The sequence below is a fragment of the Choloepus didactylus genome, chromosome 1 (genome assembly GCF_015220235.1).
Source record: "Choloepus didactylus isolate mChoDid1 chromosome 1, mChoDid1.pri, whole genome shotgun sequence".
Lineage (NCBI taxonomy): Eukaryota > Metazoa > Chordata > Mammalia > Pilosa > Megalonychidae > Choloepus > Choloepus didactylus.
The window spans coordinates 39,471,500-39,496,465 of record NC_051307.1 but is presented as its reverse complement, the minus strand read 5'-3'; the positions used below and the strand labels follow the sequence as shown (position 1 = coordinate 39,496,465).

The 24,966-nt window shown below is 36.5% G+C and overlaps 1 protein-coding gene across 15 annotated transcripts in view; it reads right to left on the bottom strand.

Moving 5' to 3' along the window:
• ROBO2 (roundabout guidance receptor 2) overlaps positions 1-24,966 on the bottom strand; it is a 1,484,543-nt gene that overhangs the window by 666,147 nt on the left and 793,430 nt on the right. For 2 of the 15 annotated variants that reach the window (XM_037833609.1, XM_037833614.1), the window contains exon 1: positions 5,304-6,285. The exons of 9 other annotated variants lie outside the window; for them this stretch is intronic. In XM_037833609.1, the coding sequence (XP_037689537.1) occupies positions 5,304-5,364 (61 nt within the window). In that variant the 5' untranslated portion in view covers positions 5,365-6,285. Of the gene's footprint in view, positions 1-5,303; positions 6,287-24,966 lie in introns of those variants that run through there. 4 more of the 15 variants (XM_037833668.1, XM_037833677.1, XM_037833582.1 and 1 more) reach the window with 3 other exon arrangements.

The following is a 24,966-nucleotide window of genomic DNA, read 5'->3' as shown; positions in this document are numbered from 1 at the left end:
ACAAATTAATGGATAAACAAAATGTGGTATACCCAATCCATACAATGCAATACTTATTCAGCCATAAAAAGGAATGAAACTCCGATACAAGCTACAACATGGATGAACCTTGAAAACAGCCTGCCAAGTGAAATAAGCCAGACAGAAAAAGACAAAGATTATATGATTCCACCTCTATGAAATATCTAGAATATGCAAAAATAAGCAAATTCATACAGACAGAAAGTAGATTAGAGGTAACTAGGGTCTAGGGGGCAGGAGGTGTGTGGAGTTAATGCTTAACTGGTAAAGAGTTTCTGTTTTGGATGATGAAAAATCTTGGTAATAGAAGGTGGTAATGGGAGCAAAACCCTGTAGAAGTAATTAATGCCACTGCATTGTATACTGAAAAATGGTTAAATTGGCAAATCCACAATAATAATAAACAACAGTGGTAACCTGAGGATCTAGGTAGGGAGTGTTAGCAGCTGAAGTCAGAAAAGTAGAGAGGGGTCTGTACTCGTAGATTCTTGTAGACCTCTGTGAGTCATTCTGAATGGAAGTCTTGGGAAGTTTCTGACCAAAGAGATGCCATTATCTTTACATGTGATGTAAAGGACGGTAGCGATGGTATTGCTAAGAAACATTTGGTATCACTTTACTTGAAAAGACATTAAAACAACAAAGTGAATTAAAGGATGCATAATAGATAAGTGGTCAACAATAAAGTAAAATGTTAATGGTAGACTCTGGGTGAGGGTATTTGAATTGTCACTGTAAACTTCTTTCAGCTTTTGTTTTGCTATATGTTTGAAAATACACAAAATAAGTTGGGGAAAATCACACGCGCACACAATGCTTGGTATTAAGATGTATTCCTAAGGTCGGACAGACTGTTTGCTAACAAGTTGGATGTGAGCTATGAGAGCAGGTCAAGAATAACTACTAGTTTTGTGTCTCCAACAGCTCTGTGAATAGTGGTGCCATTTATTGACATGGAGACAACTAGAAAGAGGAGCAGATGCCATCTTAGACATGAATTTGATATAATCTCATTAGACATCAAAGATATCAAGCAACTGGCTGGATATGTCAAGTACTATTACGGCACTGGTGATACAACTGTGTATAGAAGAGGCAAAGTCATACCTTCATGGAGTTTATTTTCCTTTATCAGCACAAAGATGTATTTTAAACCTTGAGACTGGATGAGAGATACTAAGAATTAGATGCAAGTGTGCAAATGGATATGAGAACACAAAGAATTGAGACTCTATCATTGTTCTGGGTTACAGACAGGTATTTTGGGTGATTAAGCTGCTCTGTAGACACTATATTAGAAATATATTATGGCTTAACTGTCTGCTCAAGTATTGAAAGAGTTCATGGGGATTTCTCCTTACTTAAGCATTACTTCATTCTTTAGTCAACAGTTAATTAATTGCTCAAAAAAATGAAGAGAATCAGTATTCATACCACTCTATTGATTTAGGTCTATACCTGGAGTTTTGGAAGAAACATAGTAGCACTTTTCTTTAAAATAATGTATCAAATGGTATTCTATAATTTTCTGTTGTCTGCTTGAACTCAGATCTGGAGATGTCTGTGCCTAACCTGGAAAAAGATGGGATATTACAAATCAAGTTTGCAAAAAGTGATACAGTATTACAAAAGAAAAGTGAGGAGTCAAGACCTAAATCGGATACATTGAAAGGTAGAATATTATTAACGCATCTCCAGCCTTCCACCAGGAAGTAGAAGGAGAAAGAAGAAATGGGGAAAGAGGAAGAGGAGGGGGAAGGGGAAAATCTTTTTTCTAATATACTTCAAAACCCAAATTGCTCATGGGAAATATTATATCAAATAGATTGCAGGAACTACTTAAGTAGATATTACTAGACACACACATATCCCACACAGATAATCTCCTTTCATTACTATGTAAGTCTACAAATTTCAGTGGCATATGTACTGTACAAATACTTTATACAGGCTGTTCTGTGTTGAGATGACCAGGCTGTTCTTTTTGTAGGATCATGACTTTTAAAAAAAAGATATTCTTGTTTAATGCTCTAAGGACTCCTTTTGGCTTATGATCCACATGTTCCATAGAATCAAAGGTTATTCAAACAAAGCCAATTCAAACGTGATATTACTGCATACTTGCAAGAACAAATTTCAGGTTACTTACATGCAATTGAATATATATGGCTATGATAATGAGCCCATTACTGAAGGAGCACTTTAGCAAAACATATAAACCTATATATGAAATTATACATCTACAATATGCACATACATTATCTATATCTCTCAAAATATCATGTGTGCCATTTTCATTTAAGAATAGTTAAGGAATAAAAATGAGAAAACTATTCTCATTTTAAAAACTCTGCACAAGTATTGTCAAAAATATCAGATTGACATTATGTATGAGATATAGTCTGCATTTTAATGCAATTAAAAAGTCTTGTGATGGTTCATACAATGGTTGAAACACTCTATTCTTACATTAAAATAAAATCTGGATGGCAAAAGCTAAACTCAAAAACACAGTCTCCTTTATAACAGTAGTGAGAAATCTGCATTTGGTTTATTAATATGTCCCATGAGAAAAATTATTTTTTACATCCTTAGTACAAAAGTTTGTCTGTAGTTCTCAACTAACTTAATATTTAATCTCTATGGATTTTTACAGAAACAGAATACTGAAAAATCATAAATAATATTAATACATATCTTCTACAAGGAAGCAAAACTCTAACATTTTTCATATACTATAAAAATGCACATATAAATAACCCACCAAGCAAATTTCAATGCAAATCTATGTATCATTTGTCACTGAATAAAATTAATTTCTGCGTCTCACACAAGGATGGTCAGTATATCTTTGAAATGATACAAGCTTCTCTAAATTTGAAATTCATGGGAAAAATAAGCACAGGATGCTAAGAAGGGTAGTAAGTAAATACAAATCATGGAATCCTGGAAGAGTAAGAGATCCAACAAACCAAGCACCTCATTATATATGTGGAATCTCAGCCTCAATGTGTTGAAACAGCCTAGAGGGCAGTGTTGTCTAACATCCCAAATTTTCAACACTCCCCATGGAGAGACTGTCATCATAATGAAGTAAACCAAAGGCAAGCCAATGTCAACTGTATGATTTTAGACTAATTCATTGAGTTGTGTCCATAGTTTCCTTTGCTTCTGACATAGCAGATGTTAATCGCAAAAAAAAAAAAAAGAAGAGTTTCTCACATGCAAAATTTAACATTGCCTTTTTTGTTTAAACTCAACCCTTGGCATTTTTCATAAATTACTATGAATTCTGCTACATAATTGTAGCCCAGCCACAAAGTACCCCCTTGCCCTATGATGCTCAATCAGAACAAAGGTTCTAGGTGTGTCTCCGAGGCAGGAGGGGGTGGGGGTTGGAAGAGAAGGAAGGAATGAGAGAAGACAGGGAGGGAAGGGAGCTGGAGAGGGAAGGAGGTTAGGGAGGGAGGAGTATGGTGGAAGGGAGGAAGAAAAGAAGAGAGGAAGGGAGGGAAGGAAGAGTGAAATAAAGTCTTGCTACTGCTGTTCCAGCAAGCTGGCTAATTGCATTTGTTTCATACATCTCCAAACACCCCGGTACATTAATTACATTCTGCAACACCAAGCTCTTCTGATTCCCTCTGTCACTTCCACTGAGCAATTTAATTGTATTCCTTCTAGCCACACACGGAATTTTTTTTATAAATGATGATAATTCTGTACTCTAATATATATTATTTATACCTGCCTTTCTGGTATTGAGATATGTAAATTCATGGCTTCTAAGGACACAGTATCCAAAAACTTACACTGAAGTCTTATCATCATTATAAGCAAACACTCTTGGGACAAATATGTAAATCTTTTTAATATTTTTGACAAGGTAAACGTACTGACGAAGACGATGCATCATGAATGACTATAGATATTGTCACAAAATAATTCACGATGATTAATTCCTAAACACCTACTACTTACAGGGGTAAAAAGAGAGAAGCTGTGTGCATACACGCATGCCTTGCCTACAATCGCTGGGGGGCAAAGGAACTCATGTAGTCCATGATTGAAAACAGCCACTTGACAGTAGGTAAACTCATCTGTATTGCCTCATGTTTATAGAAAGGGCTTCCTTTTTGAGTCTGATACGTTGGGTTCTGTGAAGCAGCAGCTGCCAGGAACAAAGTTAGCTCTCACAGACAAGCTAAAACAGATAGTGTCCCAAATAATGAATTCATCCATAACGCAAATCCTGGAGGAAAGTTTATCTAACAACAAGCTAGTAGAAGGTTCATATATTTGGACCAAGCAGAATAATTAAAATATAAAGTACTACAATCCACATTGGGAGGGGGGTGTGTGTGCGAATCCTCTCTTTGCTTACACCAAATCTTTGCACTGATATAAAAATAAAGTCCTTAGAAGAGTAACAGGAAATCTTCTTTCAAGTTCCCTTTTTTGAAAACAAAGAGCAAATTGGAGATTGTTTCTATTCTTAATTTAAATGAGCTACAAAAAGGATTTTGCAGCAGTCACACAAGAGAATGACATTCTGTGAAAATATCCCAGGAAATTAATTCTGAACAAAACACAGGAGATTCAGAGGCAGAGGCAGAATGCTGTCTGCTCGACAGACTGATTCACCCTAGAGGGAGGCACCTACAGCACCCGTTTCAGATCCCCATTGTATTTGCCCACTTTGGACGGAGCCCAGTGAACTGCTCCCCCAGCCAGCACATAGCCAATGCTGCCCACCCTGCTACCTGGAGTCTCTCCCAGTCTTACTTTTGACAGTTTTCTCCCTAAGCTCTAAATTCTTCATTCTGATTTCATGCTAGAAGCGCATTCAAGGGCACACAGGTGATACACATTGATCCCTGAGATACGGTCTCAAACTCCTAACCCATTGAACCTTTGTCGGAGCGTCTATTACTCTATGTCTTCACTTGAATTTCTAAGCCAAAGTTCAGACACCAGAGCAAACACCAAATAGAGAGCAGGCACAATAGTGTTAGACTCCGTTAAGGGATTTACTTTAATATTTATTTTTTCTAACAAAACTGGCGCGCATCATTTATTACCCAACTCCTCAATTAAGTAAATTACAACAACAAAAGATGAGTACTAACACGTCCCACTTGCAGCACTTAAAGAAACAAAAGACTTAAAAGCTCTGCCCCCAAAGAGCCCCCATGCCGGGCTAACAGACGTCAATGACATATGCGTCTCAGGAAGAAATGTTTTGGGGAAAAAAAAAAAAAAGAATAAAAGCATTTTTAACTTACCATCAACCCGAACATATAAAAATCCACAGAGCAGTAGTTGTGTAAACATCAGCAGACTCATTTTGACATACTAAAAAGGATCCAGATTGTTTAAGAAACCAATCCCAGAGAGCAAAAGTACAAAAATAAGTATCAAAAAAAGAGGTAGGTCCAAAGTTTAGACTTCCCTAGATGCTAATTAAAGTCAAAAAGAGCGAATCACAAGATCAAAAGGGGTTGGTGCAATGGTATTGAATGGGGCTCATTTAGATCCACCCAACTTAACAGAGGGCACTCCAAAAGCTGTTGTATTTCCACACTGGGGCTTCCTAAATTCCCACAAATTCAGCCCAGCCGGAGGGATTATTCAAGTGTGTCTAAACCTCTCTCCTTCGGCTCCATTGCCATCCAAAGCCAAGTTCTTTTTTCAGAAGTCAAGAAGATGAAGGGGAGGAAAAAGACCTAATTCCTAGAAAGTGTTCCACAAACTTGCCAGAGCGCCGCCGAAAAACCATTGGCCTGCCCGCTGATTTTCTTGCCCCGGGTCTCCTTCGTAGCTGCCCCACGTCCGGAGTTTTTTCACTTAACTTCCATAGTAAGGATGTGTCAAAGCAACACTTTGCAGGCGGGCTGACTTGGCGGGTCTCTGCTTTGCAGGCTTGGTGCCTCCCTCCAACTCTCTCGTTTCCAAAAGAGAGGAAAAGAGAAATCAGGACGTCTCGGGTGGAGAATCCCAACTCCTACGTGGTGGGGCTGGAGGAAGGGAGGGAGGAAAGGAGGAGGGAGTGAGGGGCAGGGCTGAGGCTGCGGCCACCCCCGCGGTGCCTCCTCCGGGCGACTGCGAACGCGGCGGCCGAGCGGGGAGCTGGGCATGTGAGTCCCGAAGCCAGCGAAGGGGAGAGAAAGGGAGCGCGCAGTCCAGCCGCCAGCCGGTCCGGGTCCACTCGCCGCCGGTGCCGCGCGGCCCCGCAGCAAAGCGTCCGCCTCCTCCGGCAGCTGCCGCGGGTGGAAGGATTTAGAGGAGAGAAGAAGTGGAGGCGGGAGGGGAGGGAGGGGAGCGGGGCGGGGGGTGGCGGTGGTGGTGGTGAAAGCTGCTCGGAGTGCGCCCCGGAGAGGGGGACGGGGAGGAGGATGAGGAGGTGCGCGGAGCCCTCCGCCACCCGCTCGCGCTGCGGCCGCCAGCCCTCTGGGGAGGGTGGAGGGACAGAGGAGAGCCAGAAGTCCGAGGGGGACGGAAATTAACAAATTCGGAGCCCCGCGGGCTGCAAAGGGCCGCGGCAGCGGGTCAACTCCTTCCCCTTCCGGCGCCTCCTCTTTTCCCCTTTCCCCCTTCCCTCTCGGGTGGGGATAGGTGGGCTCTGGCTCCTGCTCCTCGCCGCGTCCCGCTTAATAGGCAGGTAATTTTCTCGGTGAGTGATTTCATGGAAGCCCTTCCTAATTATTCACCCCTCCGTCTGCCGGAGCTGCACGCGCTTTCTGGAAAAGGATCATCCTCCAGGACCCAGGGCGCAGCCTCATTACCCGTTAAAATCACAAAACACTCACTGTTCACCTTTTAGCAAGATGAGAAACTGAGCGGGAGGGAAAAAAGGAAAGGAAACAAAATATAACCATCTTTTGGAGCGGAAAGGTTACGTATGGGTGTTCCCTGTGTCGTTGTAAAGGCACACCAAAAAGAAAAGAGGGAGTGGGGGGGGGGAGTGGCTGTACGGAAATCTGTACCTTCTGCCGGCTCATTTTAGCAAAGATCTATGGCCCCCTGCGGAATTCCCAGGGGGAGGAGGCAGAGGAAAGAGTGACATCCCCTCTTATGTTGCTCAGTTGCCTTATGACCCCTCACAGATGAATTTGACGCGAAATCTCGGAGGCAAAGGAGTCCAGCAGAAGATGCTCAGGGTGGGGGGCAAGGTTCAGAGAGCAAAGAAGCCTTTGCCCTCCAGAGACTAGGAACTCGGAAAGGAAATTCGGAAAACAGACTCCAATCGAGGAAAACTGAAAATCCAGCTGAGCTAGTAGAAGCTCAAAAAGAGCAGAAATCCCAGCCCACCGACAACAAAACACCACTGTCCTGAAAATTAAGGCATAAACCACCAAGTGGATGCCATTCAGGACCGGGTGTGATTAAGACAGACCAGGTTAGATCAAAGGGATGCGAGTGTCTGCCCTGCCGCCAGTGTGGCCGGTGAGGCTGGGCCCACGTGTGATCACAGGCTAGCTGGTAGCTGTTTGATGCTTGTTCGAGTGATTAGAAGGCGGTACAGGAACTCACGCAGGTCCCTGAACCAAGCTAAATGTTGGATAGTGAGTCTTTAGTTCCCCCTACTGGAAAATATTAGAAAATTATGTCTCCGCTTGAGTAAGAGCCTTTTGTTTTGTGGATACACTTCGGAGTTCACCACTTAATTTAGCTCTTCCTTGCCTATTATGGGAGTGATGTGCGTTTAAAAAATGGTTAGCGACACTCAAGCAATTAAGAGAATTCTTATGGCACCTCAGCATGCTTGAAAACTATGGTGATGAAATAGTTTTGCAAAAGAATAACATAAGCCACTCTTCTGGTGAAGCACTGAGTAATTTCAGCATACTTTTTGATCTACAGTATTTAGTTGTTTTCTTTTTTAAGTGCATTAGTATGCTGAAGTTAAATCAGTGGAATTGTCACGGTAATGATTCTGAGTGTGGTATTCTTTTAGGATCCAGTAGAAAAAAGGCTTAAAGGCTACCCATTAAAGGGAAACATGTTTGCAAGACTTCTTTCCTCCAAAGGGCCAAAAAAGTCTAAATTAGATGATGTTACAGTCTAGAAAACTCCAAAATTCACTTGACTGACATCTCTTTTATCTCTCTTTCATACTAGAAAATAAATAATTCTTCAAAACTTTCATTGTAAACAATTGAACTAGGTTTAAAGTTGGAGATTACAAAGTCTAGCTCATTCCTCTGAAAAGTGTACCCCAAAATCTCTGTTTCAAATTTCCTTACATGAGTACAATAAAAATATTCTGAAAATAATCTCCCTAATAAATACCACAATAATTAACAAATAATATAGCCTTATAAGCCGTTTAATTTTAAGATGGATCTCTGAAAGAAAGATGTGGGGACATTTCACCAGGAAGAGTTTTCTCATGGCTATTAATTTATTGAGCAAAACAGAGATTCTAATTTTACCTGATATCCTCACCATCTATAGATTCCTATCCTTAAATGACCTATAAAATCACTCAGAGGCAAAATGGGTATGGGGGTAGGGGGAGAGAAGATAGGTTGGACAAGACTGAGGAACCTATTGTTATTGTCCTTTAGGGCAGAAAAATGTTGGCCCTTACCTCACAAAAACTTGTCCTGTGGAGTATGACAAATGACCTCATACAGAGAAGTGGTTTACTTAAGGAAATCTCTTTTTGTTATATTTATTTGGATTTGGTGCCAAGCATCATCATTTTGCATTCATAATTACTTTACCTGCTAAAAGTGACAAAGCAAGAAAGTAATTTCAGACTGGTGCCATCTTTTTGCCATAAGCTACCTGCATTATGGAATAACCTCTGTAACAAGGGAATTTTTAGAGTTCATGTTTTCTGTTTTCCTTGAACACAAGTTCATAAATTATCTTTCAAGATAATGCTTTATTAGTATTTCAGTTGATACGAAATTGCCTTAGGAAAACCATTTATTTTATAAGCACCTCAGTCCAAGTGATGATTTAGGATTATGACAAAAACTTTCACATTAAGCACAAGTAACTAGTACAGTCTGAATTTTCATATGGACAACATTAAGTTTATGGATAACAAAGTCCAAGGGAAACAAAGACACCACATTCTGGGAGAAGTGATCACATCTGTACCAGAGAAATGTTTATGTTTCAATTAAATTTAACATACTCTTAGTGACTAATGCTTATATAAGAAATAAATTTCTCCCTCAATTTTTTTAACTAAAGGAAATCTTTAAAGCCTGAGCCTTCTAGTACAAGTTGGAAATTCAGTTTTACTACATGATCTATCATAAACAGTGCCTTAGCTAAAAATATTTATTTGGGTTTTCATTAAGACAAAAAGCCAGATAGGGCTTAGAACAATGAAACTCTCCATCAAACTCAGAGGGTTTAAGATACTTAAAAATCAAGTAGGGATTTGACTTCAATATTTTTCCAAATTGTTTTTCCTTCTTTAAACAAGCAGCTGAATAAGAAATGTGCATGGAAATCTAGGTTCCTCTTATGTAAAACCAGGAATGGTATTATTATGTACTCAAAATGTGCCTACCAAATAAATATATATTTTTAGTACATCTAAAGATAACTGTGTATAAGAGACTATAATTAACCCTAATTTGGGTAAGATGATCAAATGGTCTTCTTTGTGATTGCACTTCTGAGTTGGCATTTCTGGAAAGCCATAAAATACCCATCTGAAAGCAATCTGCATTATATAGGATATAAAATATTAAATATTTCTTTTCTGTACTAGATTATCCAAGATGTGGTATAAATTGAAAATCCCCAATCCATTTTTTTACTGTTTCCAACATACTCTCATTATAATTGCAAGGCAACATATATAAACAAATCAAAGATTTGAGCCATAATAATTTTAATATATCCTAGCATGTGGGAGCACAAATATTCTAGTCCTTTAAAATTTGTTATACCATTTAACTTTCTGAAGAGCCTTATGTTGTTGATATTATTCCCATTGTATAGAAGATAAAAATGAAGATTATGTATCTAATGCATGTTAACAAAACTGCAATAATCCTTCAAATCCAGATCTACCTAAATACAAAACCTATGCCACCTATGCTGTTCAGTGTTAGACACTGCTGCCTGGGATTGGTTTGAGACTTCTTCCATATTCTACAAATACTGTAATACTTTAACAAATTGCTTTGATTAATCAATTTTTTTTTAAACCCTGGTAAACCAAAATATACAGAAATATGCAATCCTTTTTTCCCAAAACTGAAGAAGCTTTCTGAAGCCAAATTAACACCATTTGTTATCTGTTCAGTTTGAATTTTGATATGTGAGATTGTATTACCATACTACACATAAACAACACGTTTAAATGAAATGTAAGGGTTATTATCTAAAAAGGGGCACAGGACAATTAAATAAAGTGAATCATTAAAATTCCAGATCACAGAAGGATGACTCATTCGCTCCTTCCTTCCCCTTCATTTTTTATTAATTTCCCTCCAACTTGTTGCAAAAAGGATTTGAGGGAGCCAAGATAAAGTCTATATGATTCTTCTGAAACAATGTGTTCTAGGTATCTGATTTCAATAAATTCATTTCAAAAAATGCATTAATACTTCTCTCAGTCTAATAGGTCTATTTATCTCTCTATATATGGTTAGTATTTTTGTTACATTACATGGAGTTATTAAAATATTCCCTTGTTATAAATCTGGGAGTTAACTTAAACAGAATAATATTTAATAAAAAGAGAGTGTTTTCTGCCAAATCTAAACACTTGTGGTCAAGAAAGATTTTTCTTTCTTTAGAATTAAAATCAATTTGGAAAATCAATTTCTACCTTGAATGAAAAGCTTTGTGATGCTTCCAAAGTTAACATAGCTTTTGAATAAATAAAAATTGCATTAGTTCATAACATTGAGTCATAATTTCCCATTGAATGAAGAATTTCCCTCAGTGTGTATACCGTAATCATATAAAAGTATCCCAGGATTCATTGATGAAACTTTATCTCCATGATGTCTTCTCTCTCATTCTGAGGTTGCCCACCTTCCATCTTAGAGAAGTACAAAACCTCAACCCCAGTCAAAACTTTTAAAAAGGAGCTTTCTGATAGCACAGATGATAACCTCTTATCTAGGTTAGGTTAGTGTCTTTACAAAATAAACAAAGTTGTCAACCTCACAAAAATATAAATTATCTAAAAGTACATGAGTTGTAAGACTCCATGTGCCCTCTAATCATGACAGGCTGGGCTTGGCATGTGTGCATGGATGTTTCCTGCCAGTTTATTTTATCATTTCTTTTTAAAGCTATCAATTTCTTATTTTAGTGTATACTCTGACTTGAATGATGTAAAATAATACACTTTTTGCTATTCTTACACCACTATGCTGTAGTCCACACAAGCCCAAGAAATCCCTTTGATTCTTTGCCAACCTATGCCAAGTCCATCTGCTCCAATCTGAGCTTCAAATACTTGAATTTTAGCAACACCTAACTGTGACCCTGATTTTTTGTTTGTTTTTTTTTTTAATCCAAAACAGAATTATTCTTGAAAAGAAGGGATTGTCAAAGTTTGGGGGGAAGGGCTCATTACACCCAAAATTTCCATATTTTTACAGTCATCTTCTCACTAAATTGTCTTTTAAGCATGTTTCATAATGGATTCATCAAATTTGAAAGAAGTTGCCTATTCTCCCTCACAATATCATGGAATTAATCCAAGGGCACATGTAATCCAATTGAACTGCCTAAAGTTCTGTCACACAGAAAAGCTAATCTCTTTGGGAGCAGATTCTGAGATTACTCCAGTAACCAGATTATCTCATTTCTGCCTGATAAAATAAATTCTGATGGCATGTGGAGTACATGAAGTCCTTTAGAAGAATATTTTTACAAAAAATGGTAGGCTTTTAGTTGTTAGATATTAGCAGTTCTAGATAATATAATTTTGTTAAAAGAAATAGACATGTAAATATGCATTCTCTTCCTTAAATGATAAACTGAAATAAATGGAAGAGATCATCATGGTCGAAGTTTATAGTCAGTTTTGCCTGTGAAGGAATAATATGATATTCAAGATATTTCATATCAAAATATTTCAATTTGAATGAAAATATCCTCTTTCTTAAGCAGTTTCTACTGATTAATCTTTTACTTAGCAAAAAGGAGTTTAGGAATATGTGATTTTTGTTCTCTCAGTAATTTCAGTTTTACTGTTATATAATAATATGCATGTAAGTAGACTAAATGCTTAAGATTTAAAAGTATTAAGGAAGTTTTTGACAATTTGATGTAAATTATATAAATTGTACCGGTCCACCTATCACGTTGGCTTGTTTTTTAATATATTTATTTCAATGACTATTTCATTACATTTGATAGCCCACATTATATTTAATATAAGAAAATTGTACATCTAAATAATTTATTGTATTAACAATGTGTGAATAGTTTCACCAAATCTTATCCTTTAACCCCTATTTTTTCTAAGATTACTCATCTATGATCTTTTTCTTATGTGATCTGGTAAACATTAGCATTTGAGGTACTGACTGGTATAGACAGGGTCAGTGAAAATTATGTAGCATGATGAGCATTGAGGGATTTTTTTTTTTTTTTTTTTTTAGCTTGTCTCTACAGCTGGCTTAAATCCAAGTTGTTACTTAACTATTATTTTGTTTCTCCCTTTTCCATTCCCCACCAAACACACACATTAAAAATACATTATATCACAAAGCTGGAGAAACATTTATAGGGGTTTTGGTAGTCTATTTCCCAGCCTTCATTGTGAATTATGTTTAAAGTTTCAACAAGAGATGAAAACGTATTTTATTTTAAAGACTTCCAGAAGAGATTTTACAATATTCTTAAGTAAACCATTCCACATGCCATCAGGAACATTTTAGTCTTCTTTAATCTAAGCCTAAAGGAGCATTTTCACTCAAAATTTCTCTGCCTGGAGAAGGGACAATGAATGGGTGCCTAAACAGAGAAATGATAGAGCCTGCTGGTTAAGAACTGGATTCTGGAATTAATGAGACCTGAATTCTAATCTGGGCTCTGCAACTTACAATGTGATCTTAACAATACTGTCTACTATAAAAAGATGGTAATGGTGCCTACTCTGAGGAACAGATGATTGGTGCATTTAAAGAACTTGGCACTTACGCATTTCAATTGGTTCCTAATACTTAAGATTGTTGGAGTGTAGCACTGGCTCTCCAGCAGAGTGACAGAGACAATGCTGTAAATGAACCAAGAATCTTCCCTTTTCTTCTTAGACACAGAACTTGTCCAATTTCCAGCATCCTCTGCAGATGGGAGCATGTGACAGAGTTCTGACCAATGGAATGTAGGAACTTTTAGTTCTAGCCACTAACATTTCCCACGCATCCTAGGTACTCTGACTCTTCCTTCATTCGTTGGCTGGCCAAATCCTGTAGAAGACCTGTAGGCTTAGGAGATGGAGCACCACCAGATGGAATAAATTTGGGTGTATGAATGAATGTGTATAGCAGACTCTCTCTGTCTCTCCCAAATGGCTTTGGATTGTGAGGGGAGCAATAAATGACTTGTAATGTTTTAAGTTACTGAAGTCTTAGTATTCTTTGTTTTAGTACTTAGCCCACCCTAAGAAAAATAGAATCAGCTATTTTGAAGACTGCCTAAAGTTTAAATAGAAATACTGTAATGTATTTCTCCATAGCACGTTAAAGCATGTTTAAAGTAACAATTAAAATAAAATTATAACAATAAATCACTTTTTAAAATACTTATTACATGATAAGCGCTGCAACAAAACTTTTATATTACCTTATTTAATTCCCATACAGTACATGAGGGTGGGATAATTATCAGCTCCAAAATTCAGAGTACTTAATTAAAGCTCAAATTGATGAAGAGAAGTCAAAAGTGTCATGGTTTGAAGCTGTCATATCCAGTCTCAACAAAGCCCATTGTATCACTCAGAATGGGATAGATTATTCCATGGCAGTGTTTTGCAACCTTTTTTTTTTCTTCATTATTGCTCTCCTAAAGAGCATTTTTAGATATTTTTTTCCCTAGTTGCATACCCACAAAATTTTTATATCACAGATATACTATATAATACTATGTATGCTTATATTATTATATATATATATGTACTTTATAAACAAAAAGGTAAGATTTTTTTTGCCCCTCTAAGAAGCATTTTTGCATCATCTCCAATGAGAATGCATGTTCTATGAATGCAAAGAATGCCAAAATCTCAAGCAGCAGAGCTCTTTCTTCTGCAAACTGTAGTAGCTCTTGTAGATTTGCTAGGGGCTCTGCAGATCATCATTCTCATTCCAGGACATAGGGTGCTAGAGCACCCATTTTTTTAACAAGTGGAAAGGAAGGATATGGCTGTTAAATCTTCTGTCTAAAAACAAATGACACTATTTCTCATATTTCATTGTCAATGCAAGGCACAAGGTCCCTCTTCACTCCTTCACCAATAGCAGAGAGTTGGAGATACTGTTGACCAATTTTAACTACTATCACATATATTCACCTCCTTCAGGCATCTTTGCTACTTGTAGGAATTATGTAAGTCCATTGTGACAATATGTGTTATTAGATGCTGAAGAGAAACTCTGATTGACCATTCTAGGCTCTACAAAATTCCAAATGGGAAGATGACTCTTCTTTTACTAAAAGCCAAATGCAAGAATGATAGATTAGTAGAAGTCTTGGAAAATAATGGTAATATATACTCTATATTTATTAAATGAAAAGTTTATCATAAATATTATAAATATTTATACACACATTTATTTCCAAATACAAAGAAAACTGAAATTAAGGGAAAGAAAAGAATTTTGTTTACTTTAAAATATCCATTTAAATTGCAGAACTGAAGGTATCATTTGTAGATCATCAGTGATAATTGTCTCATTATATAGCTGAAGGACAGGCAGCCAATTTAAATAAATAGATAACTTATTGATAAACTAGTCATATATATCAATATTAACAAACATTAATCTAACCAAGACAAGCTTAGTAATTTAGATATTGTCTTTTGTTAGTTTTGACAAGTGACAATGGTTTGATTATTTAATCTTGTACTTTTTAGCACATTTAAAAGTATTTGTATACTTAGAATCATATCAAAATAAATAGAAATGTTATGCCATGAAAATGTTAAATAATTAAATAACTATAGCCTCTATGTGGAATTGTTAAATTATAAAAATTCAGTCTTATTAATGTTTATTACAGAATGTCTCTAGCAAAATGTAGTAAAGGCTATCACACAACCAGATTTGCACAACTGCCTATGGCAGTAAATAGAGTTGTTTCCTCTGTTGATTAATTTAATGTAGTCTTAAGAAGGGAGAAGTCTCAACTATCATCTTTTTACAGATTTCCTGTTTTAAAATAAAGAAAAGAATTAACTGTATCTCAATGTCTAGGTCAGAAGTCCATTTCCCCAGTTTTCTTCTACATTCAATTAAAAAAAATTCTCCTGAATTAGTAGTTCCCCAGTTTACCCAACATATGTCCTATCATGGCATCTTTTTTCATATGTACATTAGCACTGACAGGGGTCAACAAATCACCATAATCATTAACAAGTAGCCATAAAACACACACACACACACACACACACACACACACACACACACACACAAAGGTGCTGGGCCTCTTAAATCAATTTGAACGAACATAGTCTTATCAGTCTGTTACTTTCATTCTAAACCAACATTCATAATATAGATTATAATGTCTCACAAGCTATATTTATACATAGAAACATATATGAAATCCAGACCAAAATCTTGAAGCAAGTTCATAGAGATATGCTGATCAATTATACTTTGCTCTCTACCCAGTGCAGTGCACTACGGTACAGTTTAAGAGAAGTATTGGAGAGAAGAAAAGGATTATCAGTTGTCCTACTGTCACCAAAGTAAAAGGAGGTAGGTATTAGAAGATTTTTTAAAGGAGGAAAGCAGTCCACAAATATTCAGCCATCTGGAGTCAGAATTTGAATGAAATGAGAAAGCTCATGTGCATAGCTCCAGGAAAGAAGCAGAAAAGAGAAGTCAGAGAGTTTTGTAAAATCTTGGGATGACTTAGATCAGGGATGGAGAGAAGAATAATCATTATTAAGGACAAAAATTAAGGCTCTGAGAAATTAGGGAACTTCCACAGAAGAGGCAAAACTGAATAAGAACTCTGAGATCTGATTGACTTTACAGTCCATTTTATTTCCGCTACATTATGTGGACCAATTTTGTATTAATCATTTTCCCCCTAGCTATAGAAAAAGTGCACAAAAGTTTTAACTTGAGAAGAACTGTGGCAATTAGTGAACTATCGGATTTCAGAAGCAGTTCCTTATTTATCTTCCACAGCCTGTTATAAAGAGGAGTAAGGAAATGAAACAGAAAAAAAGAGAAGCAATGTGGGACGACAGAAAAACAGGAGAATAAGGAAGTAGAGAGGGATGTGAAGAAAAACTCCAGGGCTGTTTGCTAAGGTTGGTTTCACTACAAAAAGAGTCAGAGAAAACCATGTGATCTGATATTCTTTAGGCATCTAATTTTTGTTTTAGCTTTCATAAACAAGTCGTCTTTCTGATTTCTTTCTACTCACTTCACTTTTTGCTTAGAAAAATGAGATGTGGCCTCTTTAGTTCACACCATAGGACTTTTAAGGTAGTTTAGCTATGATTCTTTTCTCAATTAAATATATGCTAAGTTATCTGAAAGCAGTACTTGACTAATACTCTTATTGAAGTTCTGAGTTTGAGCCTCCATGGTCCTGAAGCTAGCTCTAGAGGACTCTATTAACTGCTGTAGTTCATTAAAGTATCATACTGGCATAAATGTAGCAAGGATTTTTTAACGACTCCCATCATACTATATTGAAAGCAATAAAGCAACTTCCAGAATGCCATGTAGTAACCTGCTACACAGAAATTTGACTTTCCATTTACTGTCCAATTTACTTTGTGATCCTATATATACTCTCTCAGGCACTCACATTGGTAACGTCTATGTGCACTTCTGCATGAACTTTGGAAGCAAAAAATTTAGCAATCCAAATATTGTCCTCTTTCACATACATAATGCCAGTTCTATGGAGAAGTCACCTTATTTATCAGGGTTTGGGCTATCAACCTGATAGACCTAACTTCATTAAAGGGTGACTTCAGGTGGTTCCTTCCTACTTGCTTCCCTCAGACTGAGATTTCTTTTTGTGACATGACATTGTCATCACTATTGTCATCAGAAAGATGTATAAGGGGATTATTAGCAATATTGTTTGTCAGACTTCTATATTAATATTCCTTCAAATAGTAGTGCTTCAACTGAGGAATAGAATTATATTTTGCCTTGTCTCCAGAAATGCTTTTAAATTAAAATTAATGTTTCAGCTTCATGAAGTTTCACTGCTGATGCAATTTAGTTTATCTGAATGTTTGAGAAGTAGCAATATGACTCTATTCTTCTAGTTAAAAATCCATTAACTTCTCCCCTAAAATCCCATTGCTTTGTAATAGCAGCTCTTTTTACCAAGACAAACACCAAATATGTTATTTTAGTCAAAATGTCTGCACCTATTTCTGAATGGGTCTCCTAGGCGTGAAAAGCTGGAATAAAGAAAAACGGAAAAAAATGATTCATTTATTCAATTTACTCAGCAAACTTTTATTGAGGGTAGTTAAATACTAGGCTATGAAACATGTATGTCTCATAAACATGCACTACTTTTCTTGACTTTTAGTTCCTTCATCTGTAAAATGAAAGAGTTGGACTAGTGACTTCTAAAGACTAGTCTCCCTAATAACAAACATTCTATTACTTATTTTGCTCATTTAGAAGACATTTACAAGGATTTCAGCTCTTGATCAATAATTGGGCCTGAGTTCTTTACAAAAGACAAGGTATCTTTGCTTCAAGTTTTAAATTTTATGAAAAAAAAAGTTACTTTGAGAGCTGACATATGAAGTGGTGTTTATTTTGATAGTCTTGCATTGGCACATCTGGTCTAATCCATTATGCTTGTATTTATATGATGCTGTTAGAGAGTTCACAGTTGTTCTTAGCAGCTAAGTGTTGACTGGAAAATTGTGGTCGTTCTTAATAGTTAGTTGCTTCATCTGCTACGTTACACATGAATAATGTATCTGCCTTATTCTAATATTACAATCCTCTATTTAACAAAAGGAGGATACCAGCACCCCTCATGTAATACAGCATAAAATGATACAGATATGGATATCATAAACGTCAAAATTTATCCCTGGATATTAAGTTTTCTATAGGGATTCCATGGAGTTATATTATTAAAAACCTACAGGGCAGAGGAAACTACACTAGCTTTTTGTGATTAAAACAAGGAATCAGAGACATACAGTCAAATATCTGAGCATATTTACTCTTTCTTCATTTGAATATCTCCTTACTGAGAATATTTAATTTTGACACGATATGGTGGTGGTGGTCATGATGAAGGCAGTTTTTTTAAATAAATTAACTAAAACATTGAGCTATATTTGTATCTGACTGTAGATACTGAAAACTATCTTGCTAAGTCTTTCCTTATGAGGTGTCTCTCACAAAATAAAACTGTGTAAAAGAGTCAACTTAAAAGCAGCAGTAAGGAGAACGCCTCTTAGAGAGAGATGCGGAGATTTATGTTGGCTTCTTCAGTAAGTGCTCCAGGGATTTGTACATGTAAATCCCCAAACACCAAGACTGTAAGACTTTCCATTAACACCCTACCAGCCCATTCTAAGACCCCTGAGCACAAATGATGCCACCCAGGAAATTTTTCCTAAGAGAGCTATAAAGATTCTTTGAGGCTGTTTGCATTTCAAAAGAAATTCACTTAAATCATGAATCTTTTGTCTAACCTTATGTCATCTCCCTTTATGTTCAGTTGGGAGCAATTTGTCTATTCTTTCAGTAACTTTTGTTAGTTATCATGTTAACTAAAGTTCTAAGTCACTGCAGGACATTTCTGTGGTTTTGCCTTGAGCAATAAATTTATATTTGAATTTGTTACACCAGGCAAACTGTAAAGCTTCCACAAATTTAATTATTAATATCACTTGGGATACATTCTATTATATTTTGTTTTCAAGGCCCAACATGGTAACACAGTGCTAGTAAGAAAGAAAGAAAGTAAAAAAAAAAAAAAAAAAAAAAAAAAAAAATATATATATATATATATATATATATGGGGAAGCTTATGAACTGATGGCAGATTTAAGAAATCATTAGCAAAGACATCCAAAATAATGACCAAGAGTTGGAATGAAAATTACATTAATTGACCTTAAATATCTAATAGTAAAACTTGAAAAAATAACTTTTCATTGCAGAAAAACATTTTGTGTTAGCAGTTTATGGTCACTTCCTTTAGACTTAACCGCCACATGTACTAAAGTAAGGAGCTAGCCACCCAGTCCCCTGCCTTTTTAAAGAAGGCACGCTAAAATAACTTGCTGCCAAAAGACTGCACTTCTGTCTGTTTTGAAAAGTCTAAGGAAAAAAAAAAAAACAAACACATAACAGGAAAAGGTCAATGTAAATGGTCACTTCACTAATGAGTCAGTGTCGGCAGTTTATGGTTTCCATATATTCCAAAACTTGTCTTTTCCTTTTCCAATAGGGTATTAAGTCACACATTCAAAAGACACTGGTTTTAGCAACAACAGTTAACATGTGAAAATGCTCCGAAATGGTGATACTAGGTTTGTGCATGAATGTTACGAAAACAAATTTCAAATTTATTTTATCTCCTCTTTGACTTCTTTACTATTCAGCATACAAACCAGACCAAACTGATAGGCAATAATCTCTACTTCCTTGACTGTTACCTCTTTCTCTCAGTGCAGAATTCAGAGTCTACCAGTCTCCAACTCTAGCTATTACTCTAACTACACTATTATCTCTAAGGATCGTAATATTGTATATATCCGTGTTTATGAAATACACATTTTTTTTAATGTGGGATTATTCCGTTTTGCTGAACCCTACCCCTCTCTAACCACACTGCCATATGTCACTCAAGGCCCCTGCCTTACTGTCCCAGTTTTGATACAATGCCAGACCTGTTTCTGCATCAAAACTAATGTTCAGATAAATAAACAAAAAATGCTTAAGAGAAGTAAACATATAATCCTTAAGATCCTTCTATGTAATATCCATTATCCTCAAACTTACCTGTCCTGTGTCCTCTTCCATCTGACCCCGTCCTAAAGATTTCTGAGGTAATGATTAATCTATGCTGAAATATTAACACAACACTCTGCCTAACTTAAACTCAGAAGTTTTACTGCGTAGAGACACACTAAGCCAATCTATAAAGGGCAGGGCCTTGGAGGAATGCTGAAAACCTGTGCAGCGAACCCCATTGGACTCTGTGTTCCCTCTATCTTGATCGGACCTTCTGAGCCTATATTTGTTCACATGTGTACGTGATATGCAGAGAATCTGAATTACTAGATCTGAAGAAAATGTCATATTGAATACCACCTTGTTATACTTCAAGCAATTAAAGTTACTCATATAAATATAATTATTGATATATATACTGTAGTTATTAGTTTTTAAAAATATAGCTATAAGCTTTTTACTGTACCATTTTTATATTTATTTTGTAATGTAAAGGTAATCAGAACATTTCTGAAAACTAATTTTGTTGTTGATATTGTGGTCTAACAGACTTCTGAAAATAGAGGCCAGTACTTTGGCATAAGAATTTCATTTAATATAGGCAGGTTTCTATTTTTTTTTTCTTCCTAGTTTTATATTTGAAAGTATTTTTAAAAAATACTATATTGATAAGTAGCTAATGAGGTTTCTTTTATACTTTTCACTGAGGCTATATATATCCTTTCAACAATGTGCCCCAATTTCTTGGACTCTGAAAATACTAAAGCCTTTGGTGTGTAAATGTTTATTAAAAGTATTGTACATCACTGCATATTTTGATCCAATCATAACATGTCTCAATTATTGTTACCCACCTTTGGAGCATGCTTGACCTTTTATGATTTTATTTCCCTATCCACTATTTAGTTTTCTGTGTAGTACTTTGCTGGAGAGAAAAAATACGAGTTGCAAAAATATTAATTCTTATGTTATCTTTTTCCAGTGGCTTTTTCACTATTTATTATAGAAAATGCTTAAATACTAAAAAGTATAAAGAAAATAATTCATATATATCATTATCTCACAATTCAATAAACACAGCATTTAAATGTATTTCCATATTTTTCTGCATAGTATCTATTTATGATCCCATGTCCTGCTTTTCTTTCACTTAATATTGAAATATAAGAACTTGCCTATGTTATTACAATTATCAACACCATTTTATATGGATTGTAGTGTTATATAGTGTGAATATACAACATTTTATCTAATATTCCCTTATTTTAGGTTATTTCTGGGATTTTTCTTTGTTTCCTTTTATGAAGAACACTGGGTTGAACATCTTTTTCCATAAGCCATTGTGCAAATTTTTCATTTCCTTGTTAGAATTTAAATGTTTGTTTAAGTACCTTGACTTATGACTGAAAGGATAAGAACATTTCTAAGGTTTGTAACATGCATTACAAAAATGACTCTGAGAAAAAAGCAGAAAACATCTACACTCTCATCAGCTGTGAATTAGTGTCTACTTCACTAATGCTTTTACATAGAAAAAGTTCTCCCCATCCAGATAATTGATAAATACTTCAATTCTCAGATTTTTACTGGTTTGTTTATGCTTTATTTTTACATTTTGACCATAAAATCAAATGTATATTCTATTTTAGCATACTGTGAGGTGAACATCTAAATCAGTTTTCTCAAACCCTGTTCAATTTTCATTTATTAAATAACCTTTCCTATTCTTGTGGTTTAAATACAAAACTATCCCTTTTAATTGTTTAAATAATAAACTTGAAAATGATAATGACTAGAAGCAATGCTTATGCTCTATGTGAACTGTACTAAGGATTTTGCATATAGCATCTCACTTGACTTGATTACAATCCTTTGGCTCCCTGTTCTAGTTTGCTAATGCTGCAGAATGCAAAATGCTGGTGATGGATTGGCTTTTATAAAAAGGGAGTTTATTTGGCTACACAGTTACAGTCTTAAGGCCATAAAGTGTCCAAGGTAACACATCAGTAATCGTGTACCTTCACTGGCGGATGGCCAATGGCCTCCGGAAAACCTCTGTTAGCTGGGAAGGCACGTGGCTGGTGTCTGCTCCAAAGTTCTGGTTTCAAGATTACATCAAAGAATATGGCTTTTTCTGGGGGACATAATACATTCAAACCAGCACATTCCACCCCCTGAACCCCAGAAAAACATATTCTTTCCAAATACAAAATATATTCATCCCACAATACCACAGAAACTTAAATCATTTCAGTAACAATAGTTAAGTACAAGATCCCATCAAAATCAAATATAGGCATGGTCAGTCCTAAGGCATACTTTTCCTTTAGCTTTGGATCTGTGGACTTAGAACAAGTTATATGCTTCCAATATATAAAGGAGGGACATTCATAGGATAAACATTCTCATTTCCATAAGGAGAAAGAGTAAGGAAAACAGGGTTAACAGGACCAAAACAGTTCCTAAAACCCACAGGACAATCTCCATTAGATATCAAAATCGGAGAGTCATTTACAGAACAACGTTGCATCCTCGGGGCTTGAGAGAGCGGGAGTCTAACCCTTCCTAAGGGCCTTTTTGGCAGCCCTTTCCTCTCCAAACACTTAGGTGAGTGCTCCAACATACCCACACAGTGGGGAGACCACCTTCTTGGCCCCACCCTCCTCAAACATCAGGGCAACTCCCGGATTCCCTTCCATCTCTGGGGCACACGCTAAACCTCTTGAGAACAGTGGGGTGGCAGCCAGGCTCTCCCCAATTCCCTGGGAATGTGTTCCACCCTCTTTGGTACCTTAGGCGGCAAAACTCTTCCAGAGCATCGAGGTGGAATGCCCACCCTCGACCTCTGGGGCAAACTCACCCTTTCCATGCATGTGGGCTGCTCCACTCTCCCAGCCTGAGACCTCCTGACTCCAGGCCTCAATCTCCATGGCTCTGTCTTTGAAGAGATTTTTCCTTTAATTTTTTCCTTGTCTGTCTCCTCCAGTCCAGACCGGCAATGGCTCTGTCTATAAAGATCTCGCAAAAATTCTGTTGGCTTTGCATGAAGCACGCAGGGGTCAAAGCCATCAGACAACAGGACTTTCCACAAATCCCTTCTGCTTAACTCCTTTTCCAATCTTGGCTTGTACTGAAATGGCGGCTGGGTTCCATGTTTGGTTATATCCTCATGTTGGGCTGTAGCTTCTGGGATTCCACCCCCTGGAAGCTTGTAATTTCCCAAACCATCAGCTTCTGGTTTCTTTGAACCCAAGAGTTCAGTTCTAAGTTTATCTCTCTCTGCTAGCATTTTACTATAAGCTGCAAGGAGAAACCAGGATACATCCTCCACAAGTAGTCTGGAGATCTCCTCAGCTAAGTATTCCAGGTTATTGCTTCCAGATTCTTCCTTCCATCTGACACCAGGACTGAATTTTGCGAAATTCTCTGCCACTTTAAAACAAGGATCGCCTTTCTTGCAGTTTACAACAACACATTCATCATTTCTGCTCAGGGCCTCATCAGAAGTATCTTTAGAGTCCATATTTCCGTAAACAGTCTCTTTAAAACAGTTTTGGCCTTTTCTATCAAGCTCCTCACAACTCTTCCAGAAACTCCCCATTATCCATTTAAAAAGCCGTTCCAACATGTTTGGTATTTGCAAACTCAGCAGCAAAAGCACCCCTCTTCTCTGGTACCAAAATCTGTTCTAGTTTGCTAATGCTGCAGAATGCAAAATGCCAGAGTTGGATTGGCTTTTATAAAAACGGGGTTTATTTGGCTGCACAGTTATAGTTTTAAGGCCATAAAGTGTCCAAGGTAACACATCAGTAATTGGGTACCTTCACTGGAGGATGGCCAATGGCGTGCGGAAAACCTCTGTTAGCTGGGAAGGCACGTGGCTGGCGTCTGCTCCAAAGTTCTGGTTTCAAGATTGCATCAAAGAATATGGCTTTTTCTGGGGGACATAATACATTCAAACCGGCACACTCCCCATTATCAAGTCCCAATTATCATTAATTTCTGTTAAGTCAACCAACTAGAGGCCGTGGAGCATCGCTTCAAATCTAAATTTTTCAGAATACAGGAGCCATAGTCTTAACCCAAAGAGACAATGCTGAACCATCATTTCACAGAAAACAGCTAGTCTCTTTAGTCTTCTTTTTATATCCTAATAAGTTGTATTAAAAAAAAATCTATAATGAGTTTGTACGTTATTAATAGAATATAATAAAAATATTGTTTCTTAACTGATAAGAGCTTATTAAATTTCCCATTAAGCTTTTCTATAACAATGCAAGATAGTAAGGTTTGGGTTAAGTTTTCAACATGCTATTGGTATAAAAAATGTTAGAAGAGACAGCCATTAACCCATACTATTTTTACTTATCAGAGTGTAAGTCAAGAAAAAATGGAAAAATCCTGGTTAAAAAGTTATGTGAATCACAGTACACTACTTAGCAATAAAAATATGCAAAGAATATAGTAAATACTGTAAGAATCTTCGTGGGTTTGTGTTACTACCTGATGCATCTCATTTTCAATTTTGACCTTTTTAAAGTGAACAGTTTAAATAAAAGACTTAAAGGTCTTTTTCTAAGGATAGAGAAAAATGTAACAAAATGTAAAAAAATATTCTCAGTTTGTTTCTGCTTAAGCAGAATTGGGTACTTTTCTCAAACTAATATTCTGAAATGATTCCAAAAGAAAAATGTGTCCATTCCATTTACTTCACCATTTACTTCATTACACTTTGATTTCTTGGGTCATGATAGCCATTTAATGTTATCCCTGGTTGTGACAGATAATCTTTTGATAAATCAGTGATACTTGCCCC